This window comes from Epinephelus lanceolatus, chromosome 7 (genome assembly GCF_041903045.1).
Source record: "Epinephelus lanceolatus isolate andai-2023 chromosome 7, ASM4190304v1, whole genome shotgun sequence".
NCBI classification, from domain to species: domain Eukaryota; kingdom Metazoa; phylum Chordata; class Actinopteri; order Perciformes; family Serranidae; genus Epinephelus; species Epinephelus lanceolatus.
In genome coordinates, this window is record NC_135740.1 from 19,330,863 (window position 1) to 19,358,451 (window position 27,589).

General features: G+C 41.3%; 1 protein-coding gene across 2 annotated transcripts in view; it reads left to right on the plus strand.

Moving 5' to 3' along the window:
- nlgn3a (neuroligin 3a) overlaps positions 1-27,589 on the plus strand; it is a 151,701-nt gene that overhangs the window by 24,287 nt on the left and 99,825 nt on the right. The window contains exons 2-4 of one of the 2 annotated variants that reach the window (XM_033633255.2): positions 11,853-12,567; positions 13,674-13,733; positions 25,394-25,453. In XM_033633255.2, the coding sequence (XP_033489146.1) occupies positions 12,096-12,567; positions 13,674-13,733; positions 25,394-25,453 (592 nt within the window). In that variant the 5' untranslated portion in view covers positions 11,853-12,095. The remainder of the gene's footprint in view (positions 1-11,852; positions 12,568-13,673; positions 13,734-25,393; positions 25,454-27,589) is intronic. The other variant, XM_033633256.2, reaches the window with a different exon arrangement.

Genomic DNA, 27,589 nt, shown 5'->3' on the forward strand with positions numbered 1-27,589 from the left:
CGACAGCACTGATATCTAATGGGAAACAGTCAGTACTGGATAATGTCTGATGTGCAGAATAAACAAAATTGCTATTTTAATTAGACTCTCCTTGTCAATGATTTGGTTATTTCTGAAAACATGACAGAGGCCCTCCTCATCTTGTGCTCTTTCGTTAGCAGCATTTTGGAGCTGTGTTGGCAGGGTGATAGAAGCTGCACACAAAACACTTTGTCAAGAGAACAGATCCCACCCTGCAAACGACATCTGTGGGAGGGTGGACAATGAGTATGCCATGTGTAAAGCCTTAATGTGTTTACATACGGCTAGATTAGAGACGGACCCAATACTTGCCCCTGCGGTTTCTCAAAGAATCCCTGTGGGCTACTTGAGTGATTAGCTACTTTGAGTTTTTTTTCAGTGGGAGTGTCTAGTGGGACTCTGCAGTGGATCAATAGGAGTTAGGATGATGAACTGTTGGGGAAATTTCTTTATTTATGGTTTTTTTTTTTAAATGTAAGCTCAGTCCTTTCCCATCTAATTGAGTCAGTTTGCTTTGATTAATATCCCCATACCCCCACATATTGTTTCACATATCATATTACTGCCTAAAGTGTATCTGACACTCAGAGGCTCACACACCCAGTCAAGAGAAAAAGAGGCAAGATAGATGTAGGAGTGGGCCCAGGACTTCTAGATCAAATCTGTCCCTATCATTTTAGTCACAAAGAGCAAACAGTTGTTTCAAGCACCGTCAGCAGTTAACCGAATGGCCATTATTTATTTGCTGTGCAGCCACAGAATTCATCTCAACATGTACTCACCTGGAATCTGTCTCTATTTGGCCTGCCAAGCTCACCTCTCCATGTTTCCTTGGCCGTTTGGCTGGTAATGATACTCACGGCAGCATTTATCCAGCAGCCAGGAGAAGGGGTGGAGACACACGGCTTAGCAGGCGGCCACAGCAGCATCGCCGTCATTCCTCACCATCTCCCTTTCCGCTTCTTTAGAAATATGTCAGCATCACCGTGCTGATTAGCAGTCAGAATGTGCTGCGTCTTTGTCCTTGATTTAATGCCAAATCTCCTAAGTAATAATGACTGCACAGGCTCTGTGTCTGACGAAAAAAGCAAAGCAAAGGAAGAGTGGGCCCTCATCCCTCACTGTTATAGTGGCACCGGTTCCCAGCAGGAGCCTTATGAAGCCGCAGTTCGGTTTTGACATTTTGCGAACGTTGTTTCTGAAACATGCCAGTCTCCTTGATTTAATATGGCGGGCTGTTGTTCGTCAAGCCCAGGAGCTTATATACAGAGCATGCCTGCGAGAGGAGACGTGCACTATGTGTGTACATTCATTATTGATTTTGCTGTGTTGGAATCCATGTTTGCCTATTTGAAGTAAACACGTGTAAGCAGACAATTTACAGATATATTTTCTACATTATTGACACGCAGAGGCCAGAGAGCAATCCTATCATAAGCTGAGCTTGCCTCAAAATGGAGCCTTCGCACTGATGTAGATTGGTGTCTTTCTGGAGCACAAATAGAAGGTGAGGACACTAAATTAAGTTTTTCCCGTTGCCTCTCACATTTTAATGAGTTCAGCTGAGGTAACCGCTAGGGTATGCAGGTTTCTGCCTTGTGCTTCCTGTCTTGTTGCCTGTCTCTTATCGTTTCTATAATGGCACTTTCAGCCTTTGTTATAATGTAACAGCACCAGAAGCATTTGTAATCAGTGATTACACTCTCTCAGGTCAGGACGGCTCACTTCATTTGAAGTTAGATGTTCCAGAGGACTAATGCAGCTTTGTGAATGCCTTTGTTGCAGTCTAGCTACTATAATAACAGAGAAGGGAGAGTCAGAAATTCCATCTACTCAGAACTCTTATTGGTTCCTTTTTTAACAGAGTCCATTCAGCCTCTCTCTAAGGGATGTCGGGGCGTAGGAGTACATTTGGCTCTGTGCTCAGACTTTTATTGCGATGCAGAGATCTCTCCGCTGTAGGAGAACAAAGGGTCTTCTACAGTGAGCGTACACGGCTGTGGGCTCAGACCAAAATAAAGAGGAATAAAGTCTATGTATTTTCTTCTAAATATGGGATCTGTATGGGGACAACTCATGTGTTGTACCGTTGAGGTGCTTTTGAATATTGATGAATAGGGATTGAACTGGCAGAATTTAACATGTCCTATTAATCAGGGATCGGAGAATTGGGGAGGATGGTGTTTAACGGCTTGTACTTGGTGGAGTGCTGTCTTGCATTAAGGGCTAATAACCTCCCTTAGACTCAGCACAGCATCCCCCACTCCTCCTGTCCTCCCCCCGCCTCCATCACCCCAGTTGTATTTATTATGGGCTGCAAGGCCACGGTGATGAGACGATCAATATTTCTGGGATGATGAGGGAGAACTCATGCAATCTCTTCCTCTCTCTCTGTTCCTCCCTTGGCAGTGCTTCAGCAGGTAGAGAGATCAAAGCAGAGAGGACCTCTGAGATGCTGTTGGAGGGGAGACTGATGAAGTCCTCTGTGCTGTGTGTCCTCTAAACACACACACTCCATCACACTGTCCTATGTCCTTGCTATGTCCTGATTAAAAAGTTTGACCTGATGTATTTTATCTCGACAAGAATTAGTGTTATCACACTTATTCTGCTGCTGTGTGTGCAGATCTAAACACAAATGGCCTCGGTTAAACTTGAAATTGAAAATCTTGTATCAATGGGGAATAATGACGTGTCCTTTTGAAGACTTCCTTTGGGCAGACATCTTTCTTTGTTCAGGGGATCAATATGTGGAACTCTTTACCCAAAGAGCACATAAAGGACCACAAATGTGATCAATTTAAATTCAAGTTCAAGCAGTTTTTGAAGAGGGATCAGACATGTAGTCATAGATCCTCAGTGGTGTTTATTTTATTGATAGTTTTTATAACACGTCTTGGTTCCAGATGTGTTTTCCATCTATTCTGTGTTCCCATTTAATTTTTTCCTTAAACAACATTCTCAGTGTTACTGAAAATACAAAACAGGATGATGTTACGATCCCAAAGGTTTATGTCATGGTCATTTTTATTTCAACTTTGTTCCTGAGTCATGTTTTGTCCTGAATTTTGGCATTTGAAGACAGATCTAAATACTACAATACCCAAGAGCCTTGGTTGCCATTGTCATGGAGAAGAGGCCAGTCTGAGGCACAAATCAGAGCAGTGGCAAATTCAAAATGCATCATCATTACAGTTGAGAGCAAGACACGATGCCATGAAGTGCTTTTCCATCCACCTTTTATGTACATTTTTAATTTGCACATTAAAAAAACTGAGTGGAAACGCCAAGAATTTGAGAAAATCTCAAAACACTGGAGAAAAAAAACTGTTTACGGTTAGGGAGACGGAAAGGTTGATGTGTCGATAAAAGGTTAATGCGACTATACAGATTCTGTGAATAAATAATTGTTGATTATTAAAAAATATGTCCACAGAATTGTCTTTTACAGCTTGCTTACAAAATATCTACAGCCTTAGACAACAGGAAAATTTCTCTTCGCGTATTTTTTAGACTCGTCAAAGGTGTTGTGACAGTCGATCACAACATCCTCATGGCAAAATTACAAAAATATGGCTTTCATGCTGTTGCTTTAAAATGGCTGCTTGATTGTTCAACGGACAGAGAACAGAGCTACTAAGAGCTAAGCTACTTTCTGGAGTATCTCAGGGCTCCAACCTTGGACTTGCTGATCACGCACATCTGGTTTCACATGAACATTTTAGTACACTGATTCACGAAGCAAATGAAAAGCCATTATCTGTTTTTGAATGGCCGATCTCAGTTTTAAAAAAAAATTGGATTTTGTGATATTTTGTGACATTTTGTTTTGGGGGCGGCAGTAGCTCAGTCCATAGAGACTGCAAAGGTGCCCTTGAGCAAGGCACTGAACCCCCAACTGCTCCCTTACTCTGACATCTATCCATTTAATGCATAGGTCCTGTTTGTGCATGTGTGTGTATTTCAGACCTGTGTGTATATGACAGGAGATTGAAAAAGTTGAATTTCCCCTCAGGGATTAATAAAGTATATCTTCTTCTTCTTTTTCTTCTTCAAAAGTAAATAACGTTCAAAGAAAAACCCTAAATATGCATAGGCAAAATTGAAATAATTCATGTTCCTTACATTAAATTCCAGAGGAAGTAGTCATAGTAGGCAAAAAATAACATGAAATACCATATTGAACTTGTCTGCAGAAAGATTATGCAGCTAATTGGCATTTTCAATAGAGTACATCCATTGGTTTTTCATTCCTGTATTTTATCTTTTTATAATAGCTTAATTTATCCACATGTATTGTAATACTGCTTGGGCCAACACGTGTCCCACTTATCTAAATAAGATTTCTTAATTCAGAAGAAATCTTTGAGTTATTAGCTTTGCTAAAAGATACTACTCATCTGCTCCTCTCCTCTTTAGAAAATATCAGCTTCTATAAATTTTTAATGTGAACATACACCAGACTTGTGTATTCATGTATAAATATGTACCCCTAACTCACGACTTGCCTAGTGTTTTCCACATCTTTTATAAGTCTTCCTCAGACATTCACTCATATTTCACAAGACACTGCAAGGACTTTTATCTTCCGTTTTGTCGGGCTTCCCTTGCTCAACATTCATTGAAATACAGAGGACCATATTTTTGGAGCAATCTACTTCCATCGCTACAATCAACATCCACATTATCGTTATTTAAAAAACATCTGAAAAGAACTCTAATTTGCAAAGACTCTTAACACTTCATTGATTCACTTGTAGTGAATTTTAGTTAGAAAAACATTTTTTTGTATTTTGCACATTTCTATAAATTTGTAATACTGCTTAATCTTGAAACTTTGATCAATTATGCAGTGTAAGTTTTTATCTCTTTTTTATGTGTCATTGTTGCTATTTAATAGGGGCGGTATCTTCATAAGCCATTTTTTGGGCTCTAATCTCTCCTGTGCAGTGTTCAAACTGTTTAAATTCTTACTGTCTTATCTATACACATGTATGTACAAATAAATATATTAAACTAAAGGATGACGTACAGTCACAACATGCCACGGGCCAATTCAGTTGGCGGCCCACGGCCCAGACGCAACCTCTGGGTGGACCATCATGCATAAATCTATACCAGTATAACAAAATATGGAAACTACACATGGTGTCTGGAAGCCAGTCATACTGTATCTTGCGCAAATGTTTTCTCATGTGATGCAGTTGTAGCTTTTGAAAACATCTGGACTGCGAACCAATAGTCAATAAAATAATGTCCTATCCTTTAGAGGTTGGGGGGAAAATTGATACTGTATAGTATCGTGATTTTTTTGTGTGGCAGTATCAATCTTTTTTTATTGGATACATTATCAATATTATGAATACAAATTAAACTTAAGGTAGCCAACTAGAGTAGAATAATTAACTGCTTTTTCAGTTCACTAGATACATTTTGCTGCTGCAAAACAATGGCTGAAGTGAGATGACCAGACTGAAAACATTTCTTAAAACAAAGTTTTCCGTTGGGAACATAATTTACTGTTGAAAAAAGGTAATAAAGGTAATAAGGTAATAAACTGCAATGCTCAGCACATCACAACGTATTTAAAATCACAGTTATATTGTATTGTGACTTAAGGATCCTCTGGTGATTCCCAGCCACACTTTCCTATGTCTTTCCCTAAAGACTTTTCCTTGACCTCGATGGAAAACATCTTGAGTTGAGGTGTGTGTGTGTGTGTGAGAGAGAGAGAGAGAGAGAGAGAGAGAGAGAGAGAGAGAGAGAGAGAGGAAGAGAGGGGAGAGGAAGAGAGGGGGGTACTGGTACAGAGAAATAGTGTGTGCTATACTACTATTGGGTACTATTATTGCCATATGTTATGGTTCTGTGCATGTACAGCAGAATTTATAGCCTTTTGATAGCTGTTTTAAAATTCTGTTTCTACACTTTGTGATGTGGTCGGCTTTGTGATGTGCTTTTTTTCAACATTCATTTCTCATTTCATTATTCATTCATTTAATTTTTTTTACATTAAAGTTTGTCATTAAAAATAAAGGTTTTTGAATAGGCTGCTGAAAATGTCCGGTCCACCTACATTTCCTGATTTTAAAATCTGGCCCAGTTGAATTTGTGATTGAACAGCCTTGACGTACCATCATTGCATAGGTGACTGTGAGCTCTCTTCGTCGTCTCTGGGTGGCTTTTAACATGTTTATGCACACAGGGCTGTTACCAGAAGTCCTTCAAGAGCACAGAGCTGTTGTACTAGTTGTTCAAAGCTCTCTATTTTTCTTTTCAGTTTGTTCTCTGTTGTTATACGTCCTTTGTTTTCTTTTGTTTTGAGTTGTGACTCGTGCTGTTTTAGTTATGTCATCTCATTGCACCTTTTTCTGCAGTTGCACCTGACCCACTGCTCATCTCTGAACAAACTCCCAAATTGCCATTAATACAAATTTCCCCTGCTGATTCTGTGAAAATTTCATCAAAATTTGCCCTACATTTGGAAGCACAATTGAACCAGAAGTTAAAAGCGATGAATTAATTTAAGCCTCAGATTGTGTTGTCAGTTTTCCCAACACCATAACCTTTAGCTTCCACCTCCTGTTAGCTGCTTACACAACAAAATTTTAGGCTGAACGATTGGCTGTTTATTGCTGAGATGAGTCATAATTAGTGTCTACCTTGAAGTTTTTATGCACATGGGTGTTTGCCCTCAAAGAATCAGATATTTTCTGAGGGAGTTTTCAATCTTTACTACTGACGATTTAAGGAGAGTTAAATCCATGCTGATCCAAGTTATAGAAGAGCTCCAACTGTGAGTTACATAACAATGTCTATGGGAAAAATGAATGGTACTATAATTTCCGGAACTAGGGGTGCCTGAAATAGCTTCTCCCACTTTGCAAATTAAAATTTTCAGTGTTTGTTTTAACTGTTTTAGAGGTGTTTATTCAACCTAACGATCATTTTGAAGGCTGAGGTGCGTGATGATATTTAATTGTATTGCATTAAACTGAAAGGTGTCTCCAATATTTTGTCGCTGATGTACTGGAAATAGGTATTTCTAATGATAGAAATTGAGTCGATATAAATGGGATTGACAAAATATTAGTAACCTCTCTCAGTTTGACACAATATAATTCAACAGCATGACAAACCACAGCCTCTAAAATGACCGTGAAGTTTAATCAACACTTCTGTAGAAGAGTTTCAACCAAAGCTGAACATTATAAGCATGTAGGAGGGATTTATTGCAATACTGTCATATTGAACCAGAATTACTTTGAGCTAGGTGTAGCTTATAAACTGGCAACTGAGTGTATCATATAGTTTATATATTACTGGTTGTGTTTTGTAGGGTTTTTCTTGTTGAGCGATGTGTATTCTTTAAAAGATCCATCAAGGTTCAAGTGTTTCACTTTAGCTGAGGCTATAAATGCTGTGCTATGTGCCACTGGTCGATGCCATATACTTGTCGTGTATAAAAACAGGAATGAAATACTTTTAACAATCTGGTTCATATAGTCTCTGAACGAGGGGATATGGCAGTAACGTCTGCTAGATTTTCAGCTCCTGCTACAGGGATCCTAGTGTGCAGGGAAGGGACTTTGTCAGTGTGACTTTTTGCATTTCCAAGCCTTTGCCAGCCCTTGGCCCCCAGCAATGCATGCCTTTTAGTCCCCAGATTGGATGTGGATGGCTTTTCATGTATTATCACTTAGCAGGTGCTCGGTGTGCCGGGTTCGCTGAGCAGAATTGTCCGCCACACACATTTCATTTGCACAAGTATCAGTGAAGGTGGGCTCATCTGCAGTATTTACAAAATGCACTGTATATGTGAGGGCTCCCATGTACAACTTCCACGGGCAGGCTTTTCCGTTGATCCACGTCTGCAGCAAATGGGAAAGCTGCCTAGCGATAACAGCACCTCCAGGAACGTCAGGATTGCTTTCTCTCAGTGGTTAGTGGCCCTCCAACGGCTGCTGATACATTATAAATCATTTACACAGTCATTTTGGAATGCAATATCCTCCTCTAAATGCTGGCTTTTCTTCTCCATTGTTATTAGAGCGAATGCTGCAGTAGGCACACACAGCTGAGGGGGACCCTAAGCCACAGAAATTGAAAATTGATCAGGCAGTGTGGGAAGGTGTTGTCACTGGCACCACTGGTTCACTGTGGGATTGTTGATTAGCATTTACAGCACTGTCACACTGGAGGTACCTCTGCTGCCTGTAGCTACATCATCCTCTGGCCTTTCTCCTGCTCATCCCAAAAAGAGATCTCTTGTAAGAGCAAACAAGGGAGATGAAATTTCAATTCTGCCTTGTTCGTATCCGTACCAAAGGGAGATGGAGGGAAAATGCTGCATGACATTAAGCAAGGCATGAAATTTTTATCATGTTATTATGTGCCTGTGTATGGCTCCTGCTGTTGGGTTTTAGCAGTGCTGCTGCTGTAGATGGCTTTTCCTTAAAGGATAGGGTCACAATTTGTCTTTAAATGGCAGTACCATGTCCATATATACATTGAAACAGATGTTGGTTGCTGTCATCAGTCCTCCTGTTCATGCTGGCCTTTTATAAATATATTTGTTTTCAGTGGAAATGATAGAGGACAAAATCTACAGTTATCTAAAGTTATCATAAGGCTTCATGGTTTGTTGAGTCATGTTGGTTTCTGCCAAAGTCACTGTTGTTTTTGTTCAAAATCCCCCCTTTTTGTTAATGTACTTTAGAGCTGCACAATATGGGAAAAAAATGACATTGCAATTTTTCTACGAAATGAAAGAAATACAGGAATTTTCCCCAGATGACTTGAGCGGCTCTATTTGGAAATAATTAACCACTCTGGAATTAATGGGGGGATTTTTTTTAGGGAAGTGCATCTGCATAGGAAATAAAAATAATATTAAAAATCCAAAAAAGCCAAAACATGATTCTGAAGATTTAATTTCTGTTTGCCATTCTTTCTTGAGCTTTAGTGCTATACATCTGGTTTCAGTGCACCAAACACAACAACAGATGTGACCACACTTCTGAAGGGATTCTGTAGGGGGAAATTGGGCAGTTTAATTCACTAGTTGACCCATCATGACACCATTGTATTCATATAATGCTCTTCCATCACTCCAGGGTGAAGTCTGTGATCAAACGTGTCTTGTGATTGGTGGTTTGCTGTGCATGCAGAGCCCGTGTGTCACCCAGTAGCAACACACTCTGTGTATCCAAGAGCCATTAAAGGTCCAATGTGTAGGCTGTGGCTCAGAGATAGAGTGGGTTGTCCACTTACCGGAAGATCAGTGGTTTGATCTGCAGCTCCTCCAGTCCACATGTCAAAATATCCTTGGGCAAGATTATGTACCCCAAATTGCTCCTGATGGCTGCTCCACTGGTGTGTGAGTGCATGTGACTGGTTACTGAGTAGCAGGTGGCACCTTGTATGATAGCCCCGGTCATCAGTGTGTGAATGGGTCAATGTGACATGTTGTGTAAAAGCGTTTTGAGTGGTCGGAAGACTAGAAAAGTGCTATACAAGTGCAGTCCATTTACCATGTAGGAGGATATATTGGCAGAAATTGAATATAATATAATATAATATAATATAATAGATATGGTTTTTTTTGTTGTTTTTTTTTTGGTGTATTACAACCTGAAATTAAGAATCTTTGTGGTTTCTTTACCTTAGAATGAGCTGTTTATATCTACATAGGGTACAAGTCCTCATCTGCGGAGTCCATGTTGCACTGCCAGTAGCAGAGAAGGGACAAACCAGACACTGGCTCTACATCGGGCCACTTGTTCTTGAGAGGATGAGACTTATGTGGATAATTCAGCTCCCAATAAAAACCTCCTCAACAATGAAAACTGAAGGAATTCTAACTGAGAGAAGTTTTAACTGGTTGCAATATACAATCCTCACCAGTAGATGTCACTAAATCCCACACACTGCTCCTTTAATTTGTGGTAAATTATGTAATATCAGACAGACTTATTTGTAGATTAGTGTTGCCCTTCCAGCTTTGCGGCTGTTAACTGTAGTTGGGAGACTTCTGGTTTCTTCAGGCTAACTCAGTTAGCTTTAGCCTGGCTCGTAGCTGGTTACTAGCTTTACAGTCAGGCAACTCTGCGGTGCAAAATAGTCAGGAGACATGACAACGTTGCATTAAACAGGTGCTTTATTTCTTCTGTTTAGCACATGCATATCTGAGCATATCTAGACACTTTCTGCTGACCAATGTAGCACTACCTATATGGAAAAGCACACACTTCAATGTGTCTGTGGCACCTGCCGGTTTTTCTGCATGCACACACAAGAGAGTCTCACTTCCTGTAACGAACCCTGCCAGACTACTTCACATACAAATATTACCCACAAGGCAGGGCTGGAAATACTTTTCTGTGTATATGCACTGGTTCATGTAGCTTTTAAAATTACATGCACCAACATTTGTTTTTACCTGGGCCATTTTTTTTTTTTACTTCACCATTGGGTGCGAGGACATTTTCAGTGTTTCACATTATCATTTGAGCTGACTGTCACTGTGCAGGAATCTTCAGTGACACTTCTGGTCAGAGGAGCATTTTGAGCAGCTTCTCAGAAAAACCTAATATGAAAACTTATGGAAATAAGAATTATAATAGGATTTCTTTGGTGATGCCACATATTCAGCTTGACTTAATTAATATATAATGTCTAATGAAGTATTGCTGTAATGCAAATTTTTTTTGTCCTTTTTGGGCACATCAAGTACCAGTACCCTACTAGCATGATGGGATGCACATCAAAATCCAAATGGCGTCTGTCTGTGTGCTGTCAGCGCAAGCTTCAGTGTCCCTTTTTTCAGTTATAAATTTGTTTTTAATTGCGTGAGAACGTGGACGTGTGGCATGACAGCATGTGAAAAGTGTTAATTGCTTGAGTTTTACAGTTGATGCGTCAGAGTTGGCAGGCCTGCATAACATACAGTATGTTCTGTACCAAGTTACGTGCACCAGCTACGGACACTACTGTGCATATGCTTGTGGTGTTTTAAGCCCTGCTCACAAAGCTACCTGTGTTAAAGGGGAAGGCTTGGCTAGTAACATTAGTCATGGAGAATGGGAGCTGTGTGAGTTTTGCTTTTGGTCCAGGCAGCAATAAAGTTCAACATCACACTTCCTGCAATGTGACTATTGTGCCAGTGCACATCACGTAGATGCTGAAATGCGGCCCTACTATCTTTTCACTGTGACTCAACAAGGAAACACTGTTAAAGAAAGTGTCTTTAAACACTACCTTCTTCAGTCTAATTCAGACTTCAAAAGCCTCATACTAGCCTCAGATAAACTTTAAAAAAAAAAAAAACATTTTAAAAAGACCTAGATTTTGTCCCCCGTCGCTGACATTGGAGGCATGTAAGGAAGGGATCTTTTAATGGCCAGTATGAGCAGAAGGAATTATTACAGCCAGCAAAAGCTGTTTTAATGTTCATATGGACCCCTGAGGTTTGTTTTAAGACAGAGTTGTCAACCTACCGTTTAACTATTAATGTAAACCATGGCCTTTGCAGTAGAAAATAATTACCTGCTGACAGTTGATACCTTTCACGTTTCACTTGTCCTATTACCATTATTAGGTACATCTTGACAAGTTGCCCAGCACTTAATTGCAGTATCCAATTCAAAGGCAGGTTCTTGATTATGTGGATTGATGATAGCACTGAGAGCTCTGTCATGTTTATGTGAGCTGTTTTATGTCATACCAGAAAAGGCCTCCACAAGTCAATAAAAATGACTGACTAAAAATGGGAGCAAACTGGTGGGCTGTCACGGAAATGTCATTAATTTTCCTGTCCTCTTCTCTTGCAGCACGGGATAGAAGATCTGACGAGCGGAGAGAGGACAGTGAATAAGGACCGCGCTACGGAGAGGAGCTGCGTAACTGTGACTGTTTTCTCCTCGCCTGTACGCCGGCGGGCTCCAGTAACACAGCTGATGACTGTCCCTCAGGTGGCTGGATTGCAGGGCTGAGTGGGAAGCCTGTGTGTTTGCCGAGGGGGGTGCCCCGGCTTGTATGTTGGTCACTTGCAGTCGCACTCGCTCACAAGGACCATGTGGTTTTCTCCAAGGAGAAGTCGTGTCCCCACGCAGAACTGGCACGGTGCCCACAGCTGCACCAATTTCAGCGTGCCCTTGTGGGTGTTGAGTTTTTGTTGGTGCTTTGCGGCCATGAGAGGTCAGAACTACCACCCCACTGTGAACACGCAGTACGGGAAACTCCGGGGGGTGCGGGTGCCCCTGCCTAGTGAGATTCTGGGGCCGGTGGACCAGTACCTGGGGGTTCCGTACGCCGCCTCCCCAGTGGGAGAAAAGCGCTTCATGCCCCCAGAGCCTCCTTCCTCCTGGTCAGGGATCAAGAACGCCACTCACTTTGCTCCCGTCTGCCCCCAAAATATTCACAATGCTGTGCCAGAGATCATGATGCCTATATGGTTCACCTTCAACCTGGATATAGTTACCACATACATACAGGATCAACACGAGGATTGTCTTTATCTAAACATCTATGTTCCAACTGAGGATGGTGAGTGCGTCGAGTAAACAGGATGAAACCTCTCCTCCTACTGTTCTGTCTCTGCCTCCTTCTCGCTCTGTCTCTCCTCTTAAATTTTGTGTCACCTCTGTATTTTGCGCGGAGCATGACCTGTTGTCTGGCGCATGCTGTGTCTGTGTCCCATCATCTCAACCTTCCATCTTGACTTGATCTTTCATTTAGTCTTTTCATCAACTCTCCCCTTCCATGCCACTGTTAGAGGTTCCTCTTTTGATGACTAAATGACTTATTAATATGACTGAATAAAAAAAAAGAAAAAAAAATCTAATCATACAAGGAGCAGATTGGAAATACTTGGCGCACCTTCCTACCCTCACTGTCTTGACTGTTCTGGGGATATTAGCCATTAGTGATTAGTAGCCTGCCTCATAAGTGAATGATCTAATACTGTAGGGTTGGTGAAATATTCTGTCTGGTACACGAGAGGCCTGTGGCATCAGCCTGACCTATGTAAGACCCTTTACTCTCCTTGCTTTATCCAGTTTGTCCTTGCACAAAGCAAAAAAGCAAGAGCAGGTTTTGTGCAAAAGGCAAACATAGATTGGGCTCCACTGTGACTAAAAGTTTCAGATTTGTAGATGTTGACTCTTTTTTAATGGCCCCCCATTATTTCGCCACTTGAAGGAGACCCACACTGGAAAAAAAAAGTGGGCTTAAAATGTTAAGTGCTCTGAGAATCAAATGGACAATGTCAAATAACACTCTCACTTATCAGATTACAATGTGAACTGCAAAACGTTGCAAGTCCAGCCTCTCTGCCTGCTATGTGGCTGTAATGGGTCTTAAATAGAAGTGCATGTGAATATGGGCTTCCTGTGTCCCAGGATGCAGCAAATTCATTCCACCATTTTGGAATATTTCTGCAGCAACACCCCAGTTACTTTCTTAACAGGTCCTCTGTTGTTCTTGTTGTTCATGATGACTGGGAGGGTGGTGGGAGGAGGAGGAGGAGGAGGTGGTGGAGGGAAAGAGGGTGAAGAGGGGAGGGGTCTGACTCAGTCTGAGTTGTTGCATGTCACATGCGATCTTTTTCCAGAGCTCTCTGTTATTTTGTAGTTTTTCCATTCATTTTACAGTCAAAAGAATATCCAAGGAATGTGCCAGGAAACCCAACAAGAAAATGTGTAGAAAAGGAGGTATGTAAAAAGAAAACCAAAAAAAAAAAAAAAGCCAACACCGAACGAAAGAGAGGATTTGAAAGAGTGAAAGAGAGAGGAGGAGAGTGATGGGTGCATCCTTCCAAAGCCGCCAATATCACCACCTATCAACTCCCAAATCAGAGTGCTAATTGGGATGAACGTGGGACTTGTGACTCAGATCAACCTTGACATGAGTGCGAGAGATGAGTGAGCGGTTGTGTGGTGTTATGTTGTTGCGTGTGTGTGAGTTTGTGCATGCTGAAGTGTGGTTTTACTAGGAGTGTGTGTCAAGGAGTGAAAATGCAGGTCCCTAAATAAATAATGCCGCTTTGTCAAGCACTACATCATGATGACTAAGAATAACATGTATTTCATTTCCTTTTTTTGTTTTACACGGTTGTATGGCTTATGTTTAAAGTGTAATACTCTTTAATTTAAACTCAACTGTTGATTAAATCAGAGGCACGAGTGCTGCTTTGAAATGCAAGAAGATAAAATCTGAGTTGGTATGCAAAGAACTTTAGTCATGTTTCAGACGGCTCTGACAGCACTTAAGACACCAGCTTATTGGAAGTATTTGTCAAACATGACACCTGAAAGCGTCGGAGCCTCAGCCGTTGATTAAATTTACACTAAAAAGTGGAGGGCCACCTCTCTCTTAAATTTATGATTCACAATTGTTCAAATAGGCGGTGGTGGGGGATTTTATTGGCATGACAGCTTTCATCCATCCATGTGGCAAATGCTAAAACACACAGCCACAGGGAAACGCAGTCCAATTTCATTAGCAACAGCTAAAATCTCACTGTTGGTAACAACAGAGGGCTAATTTTCCAAGCATGCCTGAAGGCACTAGAGGACCTTACGAATAGCCCTAAGACTGTGATCCTGTGCATATCTCGCTCCACAGTAAAGATTCAGTTTCAGCAGCGAGACCTCTGCTGTTGATTTCCATGGAGGCAGGAGGCAGCTATTTGGCCTCACTCCGTGGCTCGTACATTCTGCTTTGGTAAACCAATTTTGTTAGAGACAGACTGGCCCTCCAGGCACTTCTGCTTCTGAATTAGTCCCAGTTGTGGAATATACACAGAAATATCTCTTTAATATTCCCCTTCCACTTGGAATTTTTCAATTATCTTCCCCGTGTTTGGTAATGAGAAAATGGTTTATCATAAGTTTCGTATGTTGGTTTTGTGACACATTATTGTGCAGAAAGATGATTGTTGCATAGCTCCTCTATTGCTATAAACACATAACACAAAGGTTGTAATTTTCAGTCTGGCTGGAAACTGTCTTTATTTCAATGGCACCGTTTTTTTTTAAACTGCTTCTACTAATCTTGGCTTATGTTGAATTAGCAGTGCAAATGAAGCATAATTTATCCTTCTTAGGAAATGTAGAAAGCGAGCTCTGAAGCATACTTTGGTTTTGGTTAAATGTTTTCAACAAAGAAGTTAAAGTCTTGTTTGGCAAATTCAAAGTGAACTGGGAAACAGTTTAACAGTTCATCACTTCCTTCATTAAATATTTTAATTAGTGTCATTTCAACGGTTTCATAAAATCTTTAACAAAAACAGGGTTGTATGTTTTCTTTTTTTGGCAGTGCTTTCAATAGAGACCTGTATAATACAGCAGAGTCATACACACTGTGCATATTCAGTACTAATAACGCCTCCACTACCAATTTTACAATCTGTATCTCTATGAATGTGCTTCCTCTGGAGGGAAGAGTGATTAATTTTCAAAAAGAAGTATGGTGTTTGACTCTTGATGAAATGGTTGTGTGATTGTTGCCAAGCAACAGTATGCAGTTGTGACAGGAGCAGAGTAAATGGCCCTCTTACCTAACATGAAGCACCTTTGTTGCAATGGTGATGCCCATCAAGTGAGAAATATACGTCACCCACGAACCCTGATAAACGCATGGCATGTGATCTTAGTTAGATTTTTCTGTTTTATGAGACAAGAAGCCAGTACATGGTGATTTGTACAGTGTGCAGAGCTCGTGTAAATCTTGCACACAGTCCTCAGTATGAGTTAGAGGAGTGCTGGTGAGAATATATATGTAGAATTTGGTTTTTGAAGAAATGATTTTCATCTTACAAGAGATTGAGAATTGTTGAGCAAGTCTGCCTTATACATCCTGTGCCATTAGCATCCTACTGGGCATTGTGCAGGGAAACCACTTAATACGCTGATATCAAAGATGTGGTTCATTTTCTTCCATTAAACTGGAGGAAAGCCCTTAAACCGCACAGTAGTGCCCTGACAAAAGATCAAAGACGGACTCATTCAAAAAAATAATGGAAGGCTCAAGACAAAATTATAGCAGATGTTCCTTTTTTCAGTATGGTCGGTTGGTATTCAGAGCTGGGGTTGTTGTGTGGCTAATTTTAGATGTGCAAAACCAACAGAGCATCGGCCTTTGCTCAGAAACAAATTGATGTTTACACTGACTAAAATGCAATTTGGAGAATGGCTCTTGCAAGACTGGTGCAGCACGGCATGGCCAAGACGTCCGAGCAGGTAGTCTAATGTGCAAGATCAGCACCGTAGGCCACTGCTCTCTCTGAAGTGGCCTTATAGTGTGTGCGCACAGGGCACAGAGCAGCAGACATTGGAGCCATGGTTATATCACTCAGTCATTTTCTCTTCTCTGAGTCAGAGTGAATGGAGTGAAGAGAGGGGTAATGATGTGCGGGGACACAGCTAAGCACTATTCAGCCTCCGAGTGCTAGATTGGCTCGAGATGGGTCAATTTTGTGAGGACGAAACCCTGATGAGGTCAATCTTTATCTTTAAAAGAGGTTTACATTGTTAAATTGATTGACAAACTTTAAAAGAGATCTGTAAAATCACACCCTTTTGATGAGCTCCTCTTTGAGGCAGACTTCTGGTGATAAGGCGCTCTCACTGTGCTGCCTGCTGCCTGTTTATACAATATGCACGTTATTTTCCACGGGGTTTTACGGCATGTCTTTTTCACCGCTTGTAAAAAATGTCCTTCACGCGGGTCTTTCTGAATAACGCAGCTTCTGAGAGACACTCTGAGATCAACCTCCCTGACTCCTAAATTCATCCCTCATCATGAGTCTATGTGAGATAAGTGCAGCGAAATCTGTTGTACGTTTTGGCTTGATTTGGACCACTCAACTATCATTCTTATGCAGCCCTCACAGGCAGCAGGCTGCCATGTGTTACGCAGCCCGGTGCCAGTACTGAACAGCCAGTCAGTTGCCAAACCTGTAGATTAACTACCCCAGCAGAAACACCGGACATTTTTTTCCTCTTACCAGATGACCTCCAGATGCTAGAGAGCTGTGAAAACTGTGAAAGAGCCCCAATCCTGGTTAGACTGCGTCTGGGCCATGGCAGACAGTAACAGACCATGGTAATCCCGTTGGTTGGCCGACTCAACCCTGCCTGGGGGAAGGAGGGGCTGCTCCCTGAGTGCTGCCGAGGAAATCTGTACGCCAAGCAGACAGCACAAAAACTTTCCAAGAAGACAAGAACAAATATTGGCTTGTGTGATTTGAAAACAGAGCAGATGTCCGCTTTTGTTTGACGGAAAATTACTTCCATGATCTTCTGTGATCATCTATCTGGGACAGTTTATGACCTCGGTGAGTGAAGGCTGTAGCCAGCCAGCCGCACATCCAGTCGCACTGACTTGAGATGCAAGACGCGACCTAAGCAGGAAGTCCCTATTCAGAAGCCTCCTGCTGCTGTGCTGTCCAGCTTCCACAGTCAATCCAAGGCTCAATATCTCTGTTCTGTTCTTTGTTTATCCCAAACTAAAACGGAATAGAGGACACAGCCTGTGGAGTCTTAAAGCTCTGTTAAAGGGGAAAACACAATTTATTTGTTGCTTCTGGTATCTCTGTTTGCTTAGACCCAGACTCTTGGGCCCTGGTGTCCTCTTAAATGTCTCTTTAAGTGGATTTCATCTGTCAAACTTGTGTTTTATGGTTGTGACAACATGCATCATTTTAACCACATTGTCTTGCAATACAGGCTGATAACCAGCAAACACTGAGACCTTAAATAACCGTAGTTTGAACGTTCAATCATGATGTCTAGTTACAGTTAAAAAATAGCTCCAAACTTAAAGTTGCGACAATGACCGGGATGTTACCTGGGTGTTACAACATCGAAATGTGACATGAACAGGAACAAATAGTAAGCTAAAGTTGACTCACATGTGACGCAAACCCCAGTCTCCTGGCTAAAAGTCCTGTGCTTGAACCATGTATCCATCACAGCCAACTTTTTTTTGTGGGTTTTATACTGCATCATCTGGCACAAATCCCTGAAGGCTACTACCCTCATGTGATATCAGAGACAGCTTGGATAACGACTTTTAGCTCTTACAAACACCACAGGCTTACAACAGTGAGGCAGAAATCTAATTTACTCATCTTTTACATGTTTTTCCTACTTCAAAAATGGACGTGGTTTAATAGTAGTCTTTGGTCATGAATTGGACATCACAATGTGGCCGTCTCAACCATTTGACAAACAAGTTACGTGTCAATAATATGCTGTATAATAAAAAAAATACAGAGACACACATATTTGCCTTTTTCATAGCAGTAATATGATGTTTCCTCGTTTGCAAGAAGGTCTGACTGGACCATTTCCCTTTAATCAAATAAACGTTATGTATGCATTTACCCTGCATTTAATAATCATAAAAATTAATTCCTGACTGGGAAAATTCTCAAAAATGCCCCCTCAGGTTGGAAAAACAACGCAGAAAGTAGGTAAAAATGTTGGCTAACTAATTGCCAATTAACCCCATATATGCAGAAATGTGGTAGACGAAAGTAAATGTGTAGTTGATGGTAAGGGTATTTTGGTATTAGGCTGTATCCGTTAGTAGCTGTCCACGCACAATGACCTAGATTAGTTAGAAAATATATTTATTAGCATTAGCCAGGTAAGGCAATATGTTAGTGGTTTTAGTGGATGTGCTGGTGTAGCAGCATGTCTGGGACAAATTTACTTTGTAATATAATGCGTCAAACTGTTATCAATGTGTTGTTTTAATGCTCCTTTGTAGCTCCCATGTTGTTACCACATCACAAGCTCATGAACACATTAAAGTCGGAATGACTTCCCAACTCGGGAAACTCATCTGTAGAGCATGTGAATGCAGCATTAATATATTTCACCAAAACGTAGCGCTTGTATCCCTGATGCGTTTATGTGCTTTTTCCCCACATTTTAAATCTAGCACAATACATCAATGTTTGCTTACAGTTTTCTTCACTGCCATTGGTGGTGTTCTGCCGCATGTCTTGGTGAGTTACTGCCAGCAATGTGTTGAAGGCTACTTACCTGCATTGTTCTGTTAAAGGCTTTGAATCAATCTGAAATTAGTAATGACTCATATTCAACTGTGGCGCAGCAGTTACTGGAATAACCGCTGTGTCTTTCAGAAGATTAAGAAGCCTTAAAGCGGGTGCATCTTGATTGTTTTGTAAGATTTTTGTGCAGCATAGTCTTTTTTTCTGCTAATATGGGGAATAAATGGTTCATTATAGGGATCTAGAACAGAGGTAAGAGACCCCAGTGTGTGAGGCTGCCACCACACTCAGAAGCCTGTGGTCTCTGTTAAACATGTCTCTTTTCATTACCAAGCTGTAGACAGGCAGAAAGACAACTTGGCTGCCTTTTATTTGTTTTTTTATTATTTTGGGAACAGCTGAAGCGCAGTGTGAGTTTTGGCTGTCCTTTACTGCAGGATTACAGCCTCCTTAACCTTTTAGCTGCATTCTCCATCATTCTCTCTTATGTGTCCCTCCCAAGCTGTTCCTTAACCTCTACACTGGGAGAAGGATTGAGAGAGATGGAGACAGAGAGAGAGAGAGAGAGACAGAGAGAGAGAGAGAGAGAGAGAGAAAGACACAGAGAGCAGAAAGACAGGAGGGGAGACGGATACGGGCACTCTGAAAGAGAAAAATGGCCACCTGAGGATTAGGGACTGAATATAACTGCTCTAAATTGTCAAGGCTGCAACATTTCACATTTCACTAAGTCCCTTTCCACATTCTGACCTTTCTGATATTTAACTCTAAGGCCCATCTATTGTCAGCGAACCTTTTTCCAGCAAAGGAAAGGCAGTTAACATTCAGACCTTCCACGATGTATTGAGTGAATTTTGGATTCAGTCAAGAAGTCCCTAGAGTCTGAGAGCACTCTATATCTGTTTGTATGTTTGTGTGTGTGTGCATGCTTGGGTTTATTCATGTAGAACTCTACAGCCAACTACTAGAGTGTCTTTTGTTTGCATTTCCATCCTGCTGAAATGTTAAATTTCAATAGCCTTTATGTAATAAGTAAGCCCATCAAACGCTGTTCCTTTGAACCTGATTTGATAAATGCAACAGGTTTCTATTTTGCTTGTCAAGGAACATGAATAAAAGCTGTTATTCTAGATGCCGCCTGTTTTGAAGAGATGCAAATGTCGACTCTTGGAGGCCGGCTATGCAAAGAAACTCATCAGTTCATTGAAGTTATATTTTAATGCCACACTCTTTCAGCGCGGCATCACTTGAAAAAGATTCAAGGTCAAATATAGGCTTGCTTTGCTGAGTCACTGCAGATGCCACAGTTTGCAGTTCCTATTATAGATTCAGCATTTGACACACACGGGCTCAGAGACAACACGATTCAAAGTGACAGAGCTTCCCTGTCGACACCTGCCATCCAATCTACGCCTGTCTGAAGCACTATCACTCAATAACATCACTGTTTTAGCATGTCAGCAGCACAGGGAACGCTAGATTAAGCGTAATTGCGAACAAGCCATAACGAAGGCTGTATTAGCAGGTGAAGTGTCTTTGTTTAGGTGCTGGCTGTTATTCTGTTTCTTCTAAAGCCAACATGAGAACGACGTGACATCTGATAGATTGATAGAGATCACTTCCTAAACAAGGGACTGACCTGGTGCTGCTATGAAATTTGTTGAGCTTTTAAGTTCTAAACCTGCCAAACTCTGAGACTAAGGCCATTTTTAGACTGACATTAACACTTTGTGAGACAACGCAGACCCCTTTTTCATTTCAGTGAGATCATGTTGGCATAGCCATGGTGCGAACACGAAGCTCTTCAGTAGTATACAGGGTCTGAAAAAGTTGAATCTGGCTAACCTTTTGCTGCAGCATTTTGCAGTTAGGTGTGCATTGGCCAATCTAATACGTGCAAGCGCATGTATCAGTTAGATAACGTAGTACAGGTGGTTTTCATTCACTGTTTGTACACTGAAGAGTAAGGCACTATTTGTATAAGGAGTGTTGCGATACACCAGTTTTGATGAAAACTGTGATATTTAAAAATGACAGACACGATCATATCGTTATTGTGAACTCTTTTGGCCACAGTAATCGTTTAGTGAAAATTTGATATTGTGCTAGCCTTAATTCAGATATGACCCACATTATCATGAGCCAGGATCATGTGAGCGATATTTATTACGTATTAGAAAACAATTTACATAACAGCCTCAGAAATGAGCTTCAGATCATTTTTTATCTCAAGCGCAATAGATTAAAGGCGCTGTATGTAAGAATGTGGCCAAAACGGTTACTGCACTCAAATTCAAAATACTGCCGCGAGTCGTGTCCGCCCCCCCCCCCCCCCTCCCCTACAGATTCGAGGTTGCTGGACAGCGGCACGCTGGAGACTGATTTGTTTGCCCACAGGCGGCTGCCGTGGCAGGGCTGCGTCGCCGCATCCTTGATCTTCGGTTTTCCAGCGGAACATTCGAGCAAGTCCGGCTTCTCTGCTGCTAACACTGCTGCCGGGATACAGCGGAGGAGGAGCCGGCTGCTAATGCTATGTACTGGGACACTGCTAATGCTGTTTGCCGTGCTGCTGTAGCTCAGTCGTAACTGTAACTGATGCTGAGACTCTACTGACTGTGTGACTGTTAGACGGCGGTGGGTGGCGCAACAGGCCAAAACACAAATTCAAAACATAAACATGATTTGCGGATTTTTTTTTTTTTTAAATGCGAATATTCTGGCTGTGAGATCAGTATGTTATATGAACATTATTCCTTAGTCTCTGTGACATATTAGGAGGATTTTACGACTATTTGCTTTAGATTTCTTACATATAGCTCCTTTAAACAAAGCTACCCAAATGAGGATTTTCCTTTATCATGAATATAAATAATGACACATTTTACCTGTATGATACTCGTACTGGTAACAAGTACATTATCTGTAGTGGGTACTTATTTTCAAGTATTCGGCTGAACCCTAATAAAGAGCACAAAGTCCCCCTAAGTACCCAGAGGGAGATTGTCAGGGTAGTGGACGGGTCAAACAAACACAGGACTTTGACTCAGGAGATTGGGTTTTGTGTCTCGCGTGAAACCAAAAGTCATTGTTGAGTTATTTACGTATCTAACATGACGTTATCACGTTACGTACAACCTTGCTCATTTTCCTAAACCTCACCTAACTGGCAGGGCTGCTATTTCGAAAGATGTAATACTAACTGTGTATGTATCTTTTCAGAAGATATCTTATGAACCGTTGCATGAGGATACGTTGCCTTGTAATGAAAATGCAATATATCTGCATTTTCTTTGGTGATTGGGGCAACAAAGGATTAAATTATTACCATCATAATAACAGTTGTACAACATAATAAACTGCTTTGCTGTGTTTCGGCGCCTGATAACCCTTCAAACTCATGACTGTAATACTCAAACCAGCCTTTTTGGATTGTAATTGGTGGTCTCTGCAGTACCTTGAACAACATGCTGCAATCAGTGCAGCACTTTTGCGTTTTATTAAGCTGGATAGAAGTGGACATGCTATAAAACTCAAAGCAATTTGACCACAATTATCCTCATGATGGATTTTTACAGATTTTTTTTATTTAACCATTGATTTTTGATACGATTACTTTAGAAAATGATTTCACAAGAGGCCTACCACACCTGGCAAGCCATTCATCTTACCCTTTCCAATGACTATTATAACTTAAAAGCCCACTTTCCCACAACCTTCCATAACAGCTTCCACAACTTCCCGTAGAAGCATCAGACCATAACCTGATACTACCTAACAGGGTGATACAAAAGTTATGTATAAAGGCTTGAAGTTGTTGAAGTCAGATGATTATGTTTGTCTGCCTAAACCTCATATAGCGGCCCATACAGAGTGCATTATTCATTAGATGGAACAAGGTCATTGCACAGACTGTAGAATTAACAAATTCAAAGGGCTTCTCCTATTCTGGAGCTTACTCAGTAAATGTCATAACACCGAGCCTGTTACATTATGCAATATATTGCATCTATCAATTAACAATGGATGAAGTATTCAAACAAGGTGGTGCACTCATTCAAATAAAAGCTGTTAACTAGTGTGTCTATGCCAAAGAGGTTTATATTGCTTCTGACTCCACCTGACTGGCATGCCCACATGAATGACAGAAATTATATTTTAAAGACTCGTAGTAACTTTTAAGGAAATTCTAAGCCTGTAGGTGAGCTTGCTGTATCCTTCTTGCCCCAGGAGTGCTCTCTTCAAGTCTTTTTTTTAACCCTCCTCTGGAGCCAGAGTTGTTTTTTTCTGGAGCATCCACTCCAGAAACCTTTCTTGGATGCATTTTCTGCCAAAGCTTCCACCATACTCCTTCTAGCTGTTCCATCACTTTGATCTTACCGTGCTTCTTGCCCCCTTAAATTTGGCTGGTTGATGTAAAAGCATCACTTCAGGTGCACCAGCACGGCAATGTCACCACAGACACCACAGCTCTGGTATACTGCGAAATAGAGGGAGCTTTACTTGGCGGTGATAGGCTTAATCAGCACTGCGTGAACTTGGTTTGCAAGAGCTAGAATGTAATAGACATACATTTATGAGTAGCACTGTAGCTTTAAATGAAGTGGTTGACATTGCGATCATTAAGTACTCCATGGGCCTGAGTGCATCGTGTGATTTGCAATTGAATTCGTCCACCACAGCATAATTATTCCACTGAAAAGCCATTTGTTAGATATCCTCTAGGGACCATGAATATCCACAGCAGATCTAAAGATATGCAGGATATTAGTTTTCTTGAAGAAAAGGTTAATAATTTGGTCTAAGGATGGTAAGAGAGGAAAGATCTTGTAATGAGTTAAGTGGACTGAGACCAGGGTTTACTCCAGGGTGTTGTTTAGCCATGGAGGCACCCACATCCTGACGGCTCTTGTCTCGTAAACAGCGTAGTTAGTAGGCTAGTTGATGACTTAAACAACAGCCACACAGTGCACGATTTTGTTTCAACACTGTGGAGAGAATTAGACATCTTTTGGAAATCATGAATGCTTCAGTAAATTCCATGACAGTCAGCCCATGAGATTTTGATATTAATTTGTATTCATAGAGGCCTAGTGATTGCACCAGAGGAAAAGTCCAAGGTCATGAAAATATTAGGATTTACTGTGTCAAGCATTGCTCAGGAGGAAAATCTGAACTGACAGTGGTGCTAGACGAAAGGTCAGGGTGTCGCCGAAATTTTAAAATTCTCCAAAAATACTACATTTTTCAAAAATTCCTGTCAGAGGATGATAGGGTTATTGAACGGATGTACTGATGGAACTGACCAACTGAATAACCAGAATTGATATCCTTAGGCCGCATTAAAAATGATAATACATGGATATCAAACTCTAACCAGTTAAGAATACCACTGTGTAAGCTGTAGGTCAAGATAGGGCTTGCTCACTATATTTGCACATGATGTGAGGCGCCCTAGGGGGCTGGATTTTCATACTAACATGTAGCACAAGGGCAACAGCATATTACCTACTGTTTAGGGCAAAGAGACGAGCTGGAGTAACTGCACACATCACCGAGTACACATGATCTTGTGATTTATTTAAATCTCAGCCACCTCCAGGGAAGTTGTATTCCGGCATGTGCTTTTGCTTGTGGTTTAAATGCTGTTCTTTAAATAGTTTTCCGCATCCCGTTTTTTGTATTCTTTAACTTGCCAGTAACCACATTTTCTGTTAATATTAATTTGCCTTTTTATAGTCTGTTAAATTGGATGCTCAACTTAAGAACTGATGTTAAGTTTGTATTACAGAGAGAGTAGAAAGTCACTAAAGTCTTGTTTAAACACACCAAAGCCCTGCTCAAGAAGCCATTTCCAAGTTGCAATTATGACCAATCAGAATTACATGTTGTAGCTTTTCATTTTGGCAACAATCCTTTAAGCTAATGGTGTTACCCAGCCTTACAGGATTGGATTCAGAGGGTTTTTCTGATAAATCTAAAAAAGTATTTTTTCTGAAACTGCCAGTGGTGTATGACTCTGCTCCAAATATTCCACTATAACTGTTGTGTTTTATTTTGGTTCCTTTCTGCAAGCTGTGTTTTCATTTTATTATTTTTATCCGGTCTAGCCTTTTTTAAATTTGTATACTATACAAAATGTTTCTTTTTCTCTTACTGTGTATCAATTAAGAAGAAATGCCCTTGACAAATATTTAATGGGAATTGTGTATTTAAATTAACATTGTTATTATTAACATGTGCTCAAATTCTGCCTTTATTGAATTACCTTTTTTCCCATCTGTGTATTGCCAAACATGCTATTTTGAATTTCCCTGTGCCTCTCTATGTCTCTCCCTGCTTCAATAACAGGGGCCCATGCAAAAAAACAGGGCGAGGATTTATCGGATAACGACGGTGATGAAGATGAAGGTATTTTCCATGGTGAACAAAGATGGTGCATGATCTTTTTTTTTTTCTTAAAATGTCCCTGTTTTCTGATCATTTGTTTTCTTTTTTTTTGTTTGATTTATTTTTGTTTTCTAATTGCAAATGCACTCATCGAGCACCCCTGTCACATTACAATCTGTAGAACAATGTTGTCTTTGATCAAGTGTTGGCGTGTGTGGTAGTGAATGTGAGGTCTCTTGTTCCTGAGCATCAAAATTCAGACGATGAGTCGAGTGTTTGGCTTTGGAGTCAGATGGGATCTAGTAGCTGTCTAGATAACCGAGCCCGGGTTGAGTCATTTTAATATCTCACATAGTGACTGGAGCAACTGTTATTACAAGGGCAGAGGCAGTGGTGAGAGCCCCCTCTTAAGGTGTGACCAGCAGCTGTATTTGTGGCGATAATGGCAGAGGGAAAGTGAAGCAGCAGTGTAATATCAGACTGTTCACCAGGTCTGCCAGCAGATTTAGATGAGGAGCGGCAGTTCAGGAGTGCTGCTGGAGAGGATTAGAGGCGAGAGGTGTAGAAAATGGGAAGTTGCTGCTCAGCAATCGCATTGTTCACTTTCCATATTTATCTTGGGATATTCCTGGCTCAGGGTGGATCTCTGCCGAGATTAGAATGAGAGACGATTCTTGTGCTGCAACAGAAACGGCTTAAGTCTTTGAATCTAAATCAAACCCTTGATATCACCCCGCCCTTGTCTTCCATTGCCACAGTAAGGCAGGTGATGCAAGCATGATGTAGGGTATCAAGGTTAAGACCTTAATTTATTCTCTGCTTGTTTGTTATGGACAGACCGGATTCTTGCACATTATGTGTATATTTGGCGAGTGAGATTGTGTGTCTGGAGTGAAGCTGTTTGGGACCTCAGCACATGTTTAGGGCATATGGACCTTCTCTCTGGCAGGAGATGTCACACCAAGTGGCCATATCCTTTCACTTATTTGTCTTAAATGTTGGCACAATGAATGCTGGCATTGCTGGTGGTCCTGCTTAGGGTTTTAAACCCATCGGAGGCCGGCTATCCAGGGTTCTTTCCAGATGTTTAAGGGGTTTGTAGTGAGGCTCCTTCCTCTTTGCCAGTGGGCTCTTCTTTCAGAAAGAAGCCTCACGCTGGCCTTGATCACAGAACAGGAAGCGTTGCCATGGCATCACTTTGACACACAGGTGTTTCTTCATTCAAGCCCAGGGCGAGCTGTTGCAAGTGAAGCCAAATTGCCCTCAGTTTCCAGCTTGACTGTGTGTATGCGTGCACGCCTGTGTATGTTTGTTTTCCCTCAAGCAAGCCCACATGCGTCAGAATATGTAGCCCTGAGTCCGTTCAAAATTGCTGACAAGTGCCGATCCCTTTGTCTGGCAAGTCTTTGCATGCGCGCACAGTGGCTTGGTCTCCAAGCTGTTGTGCAAGACTAGCCTCACTGAAAATGTGACAAGTCTATTCTTTACTGAGCGCAACTAATGCTATTTACAGAGCATCACCGAAGAAGCACAATACGGTCCCAGCAGAATCTCTGCCACAGCACTGTAACTAATGCATGTGTGACAGAGTTGGCCATCAATCCCTCAACATGATCCAGAAGATTTTCATTGTTCTGGTGAATGTGTCTGTTTTGAAGTGTCATGGCCCGACACATGAAACCAGTGTTCAGAGGCACCGCTCAGTAATTCCCCCCATAAAAGAGCACTGTTACCTCTGTGAGAATAGGACTTAACTTGACTCCTCACTGAAGGATGGTCGACTGCACCGCACAAACTACAAAGTCCTTGTAAGCTGTCTTACATACTACTGCTCTCACGAGTGGCTGTGCTATTATTGCGGGTAATAGCAATCTCCTTGTCTACAGTAAATGTACTGCGAGCATTACCAATGAAAATCAAACATTTGTATTCAAGTTAAAAGGCCAAGTAGAATAAGAGCACAAGTAGAACTCCCACTCTCTCGCTCTTTAGCTGATGCACCTCTCATCCACATATTCTCATTCAGTCCAGAGAGCTGCTGTCTTGTCTGGTTTCTCTGACTAACCCCCTCCATCTCTCAGTCTGTTCATCCCAACATTACCATGCTGTCTCAGTTGGCAGTCTGTCTATCCTGGGCTAATTCCCTCCCTCTCTTCA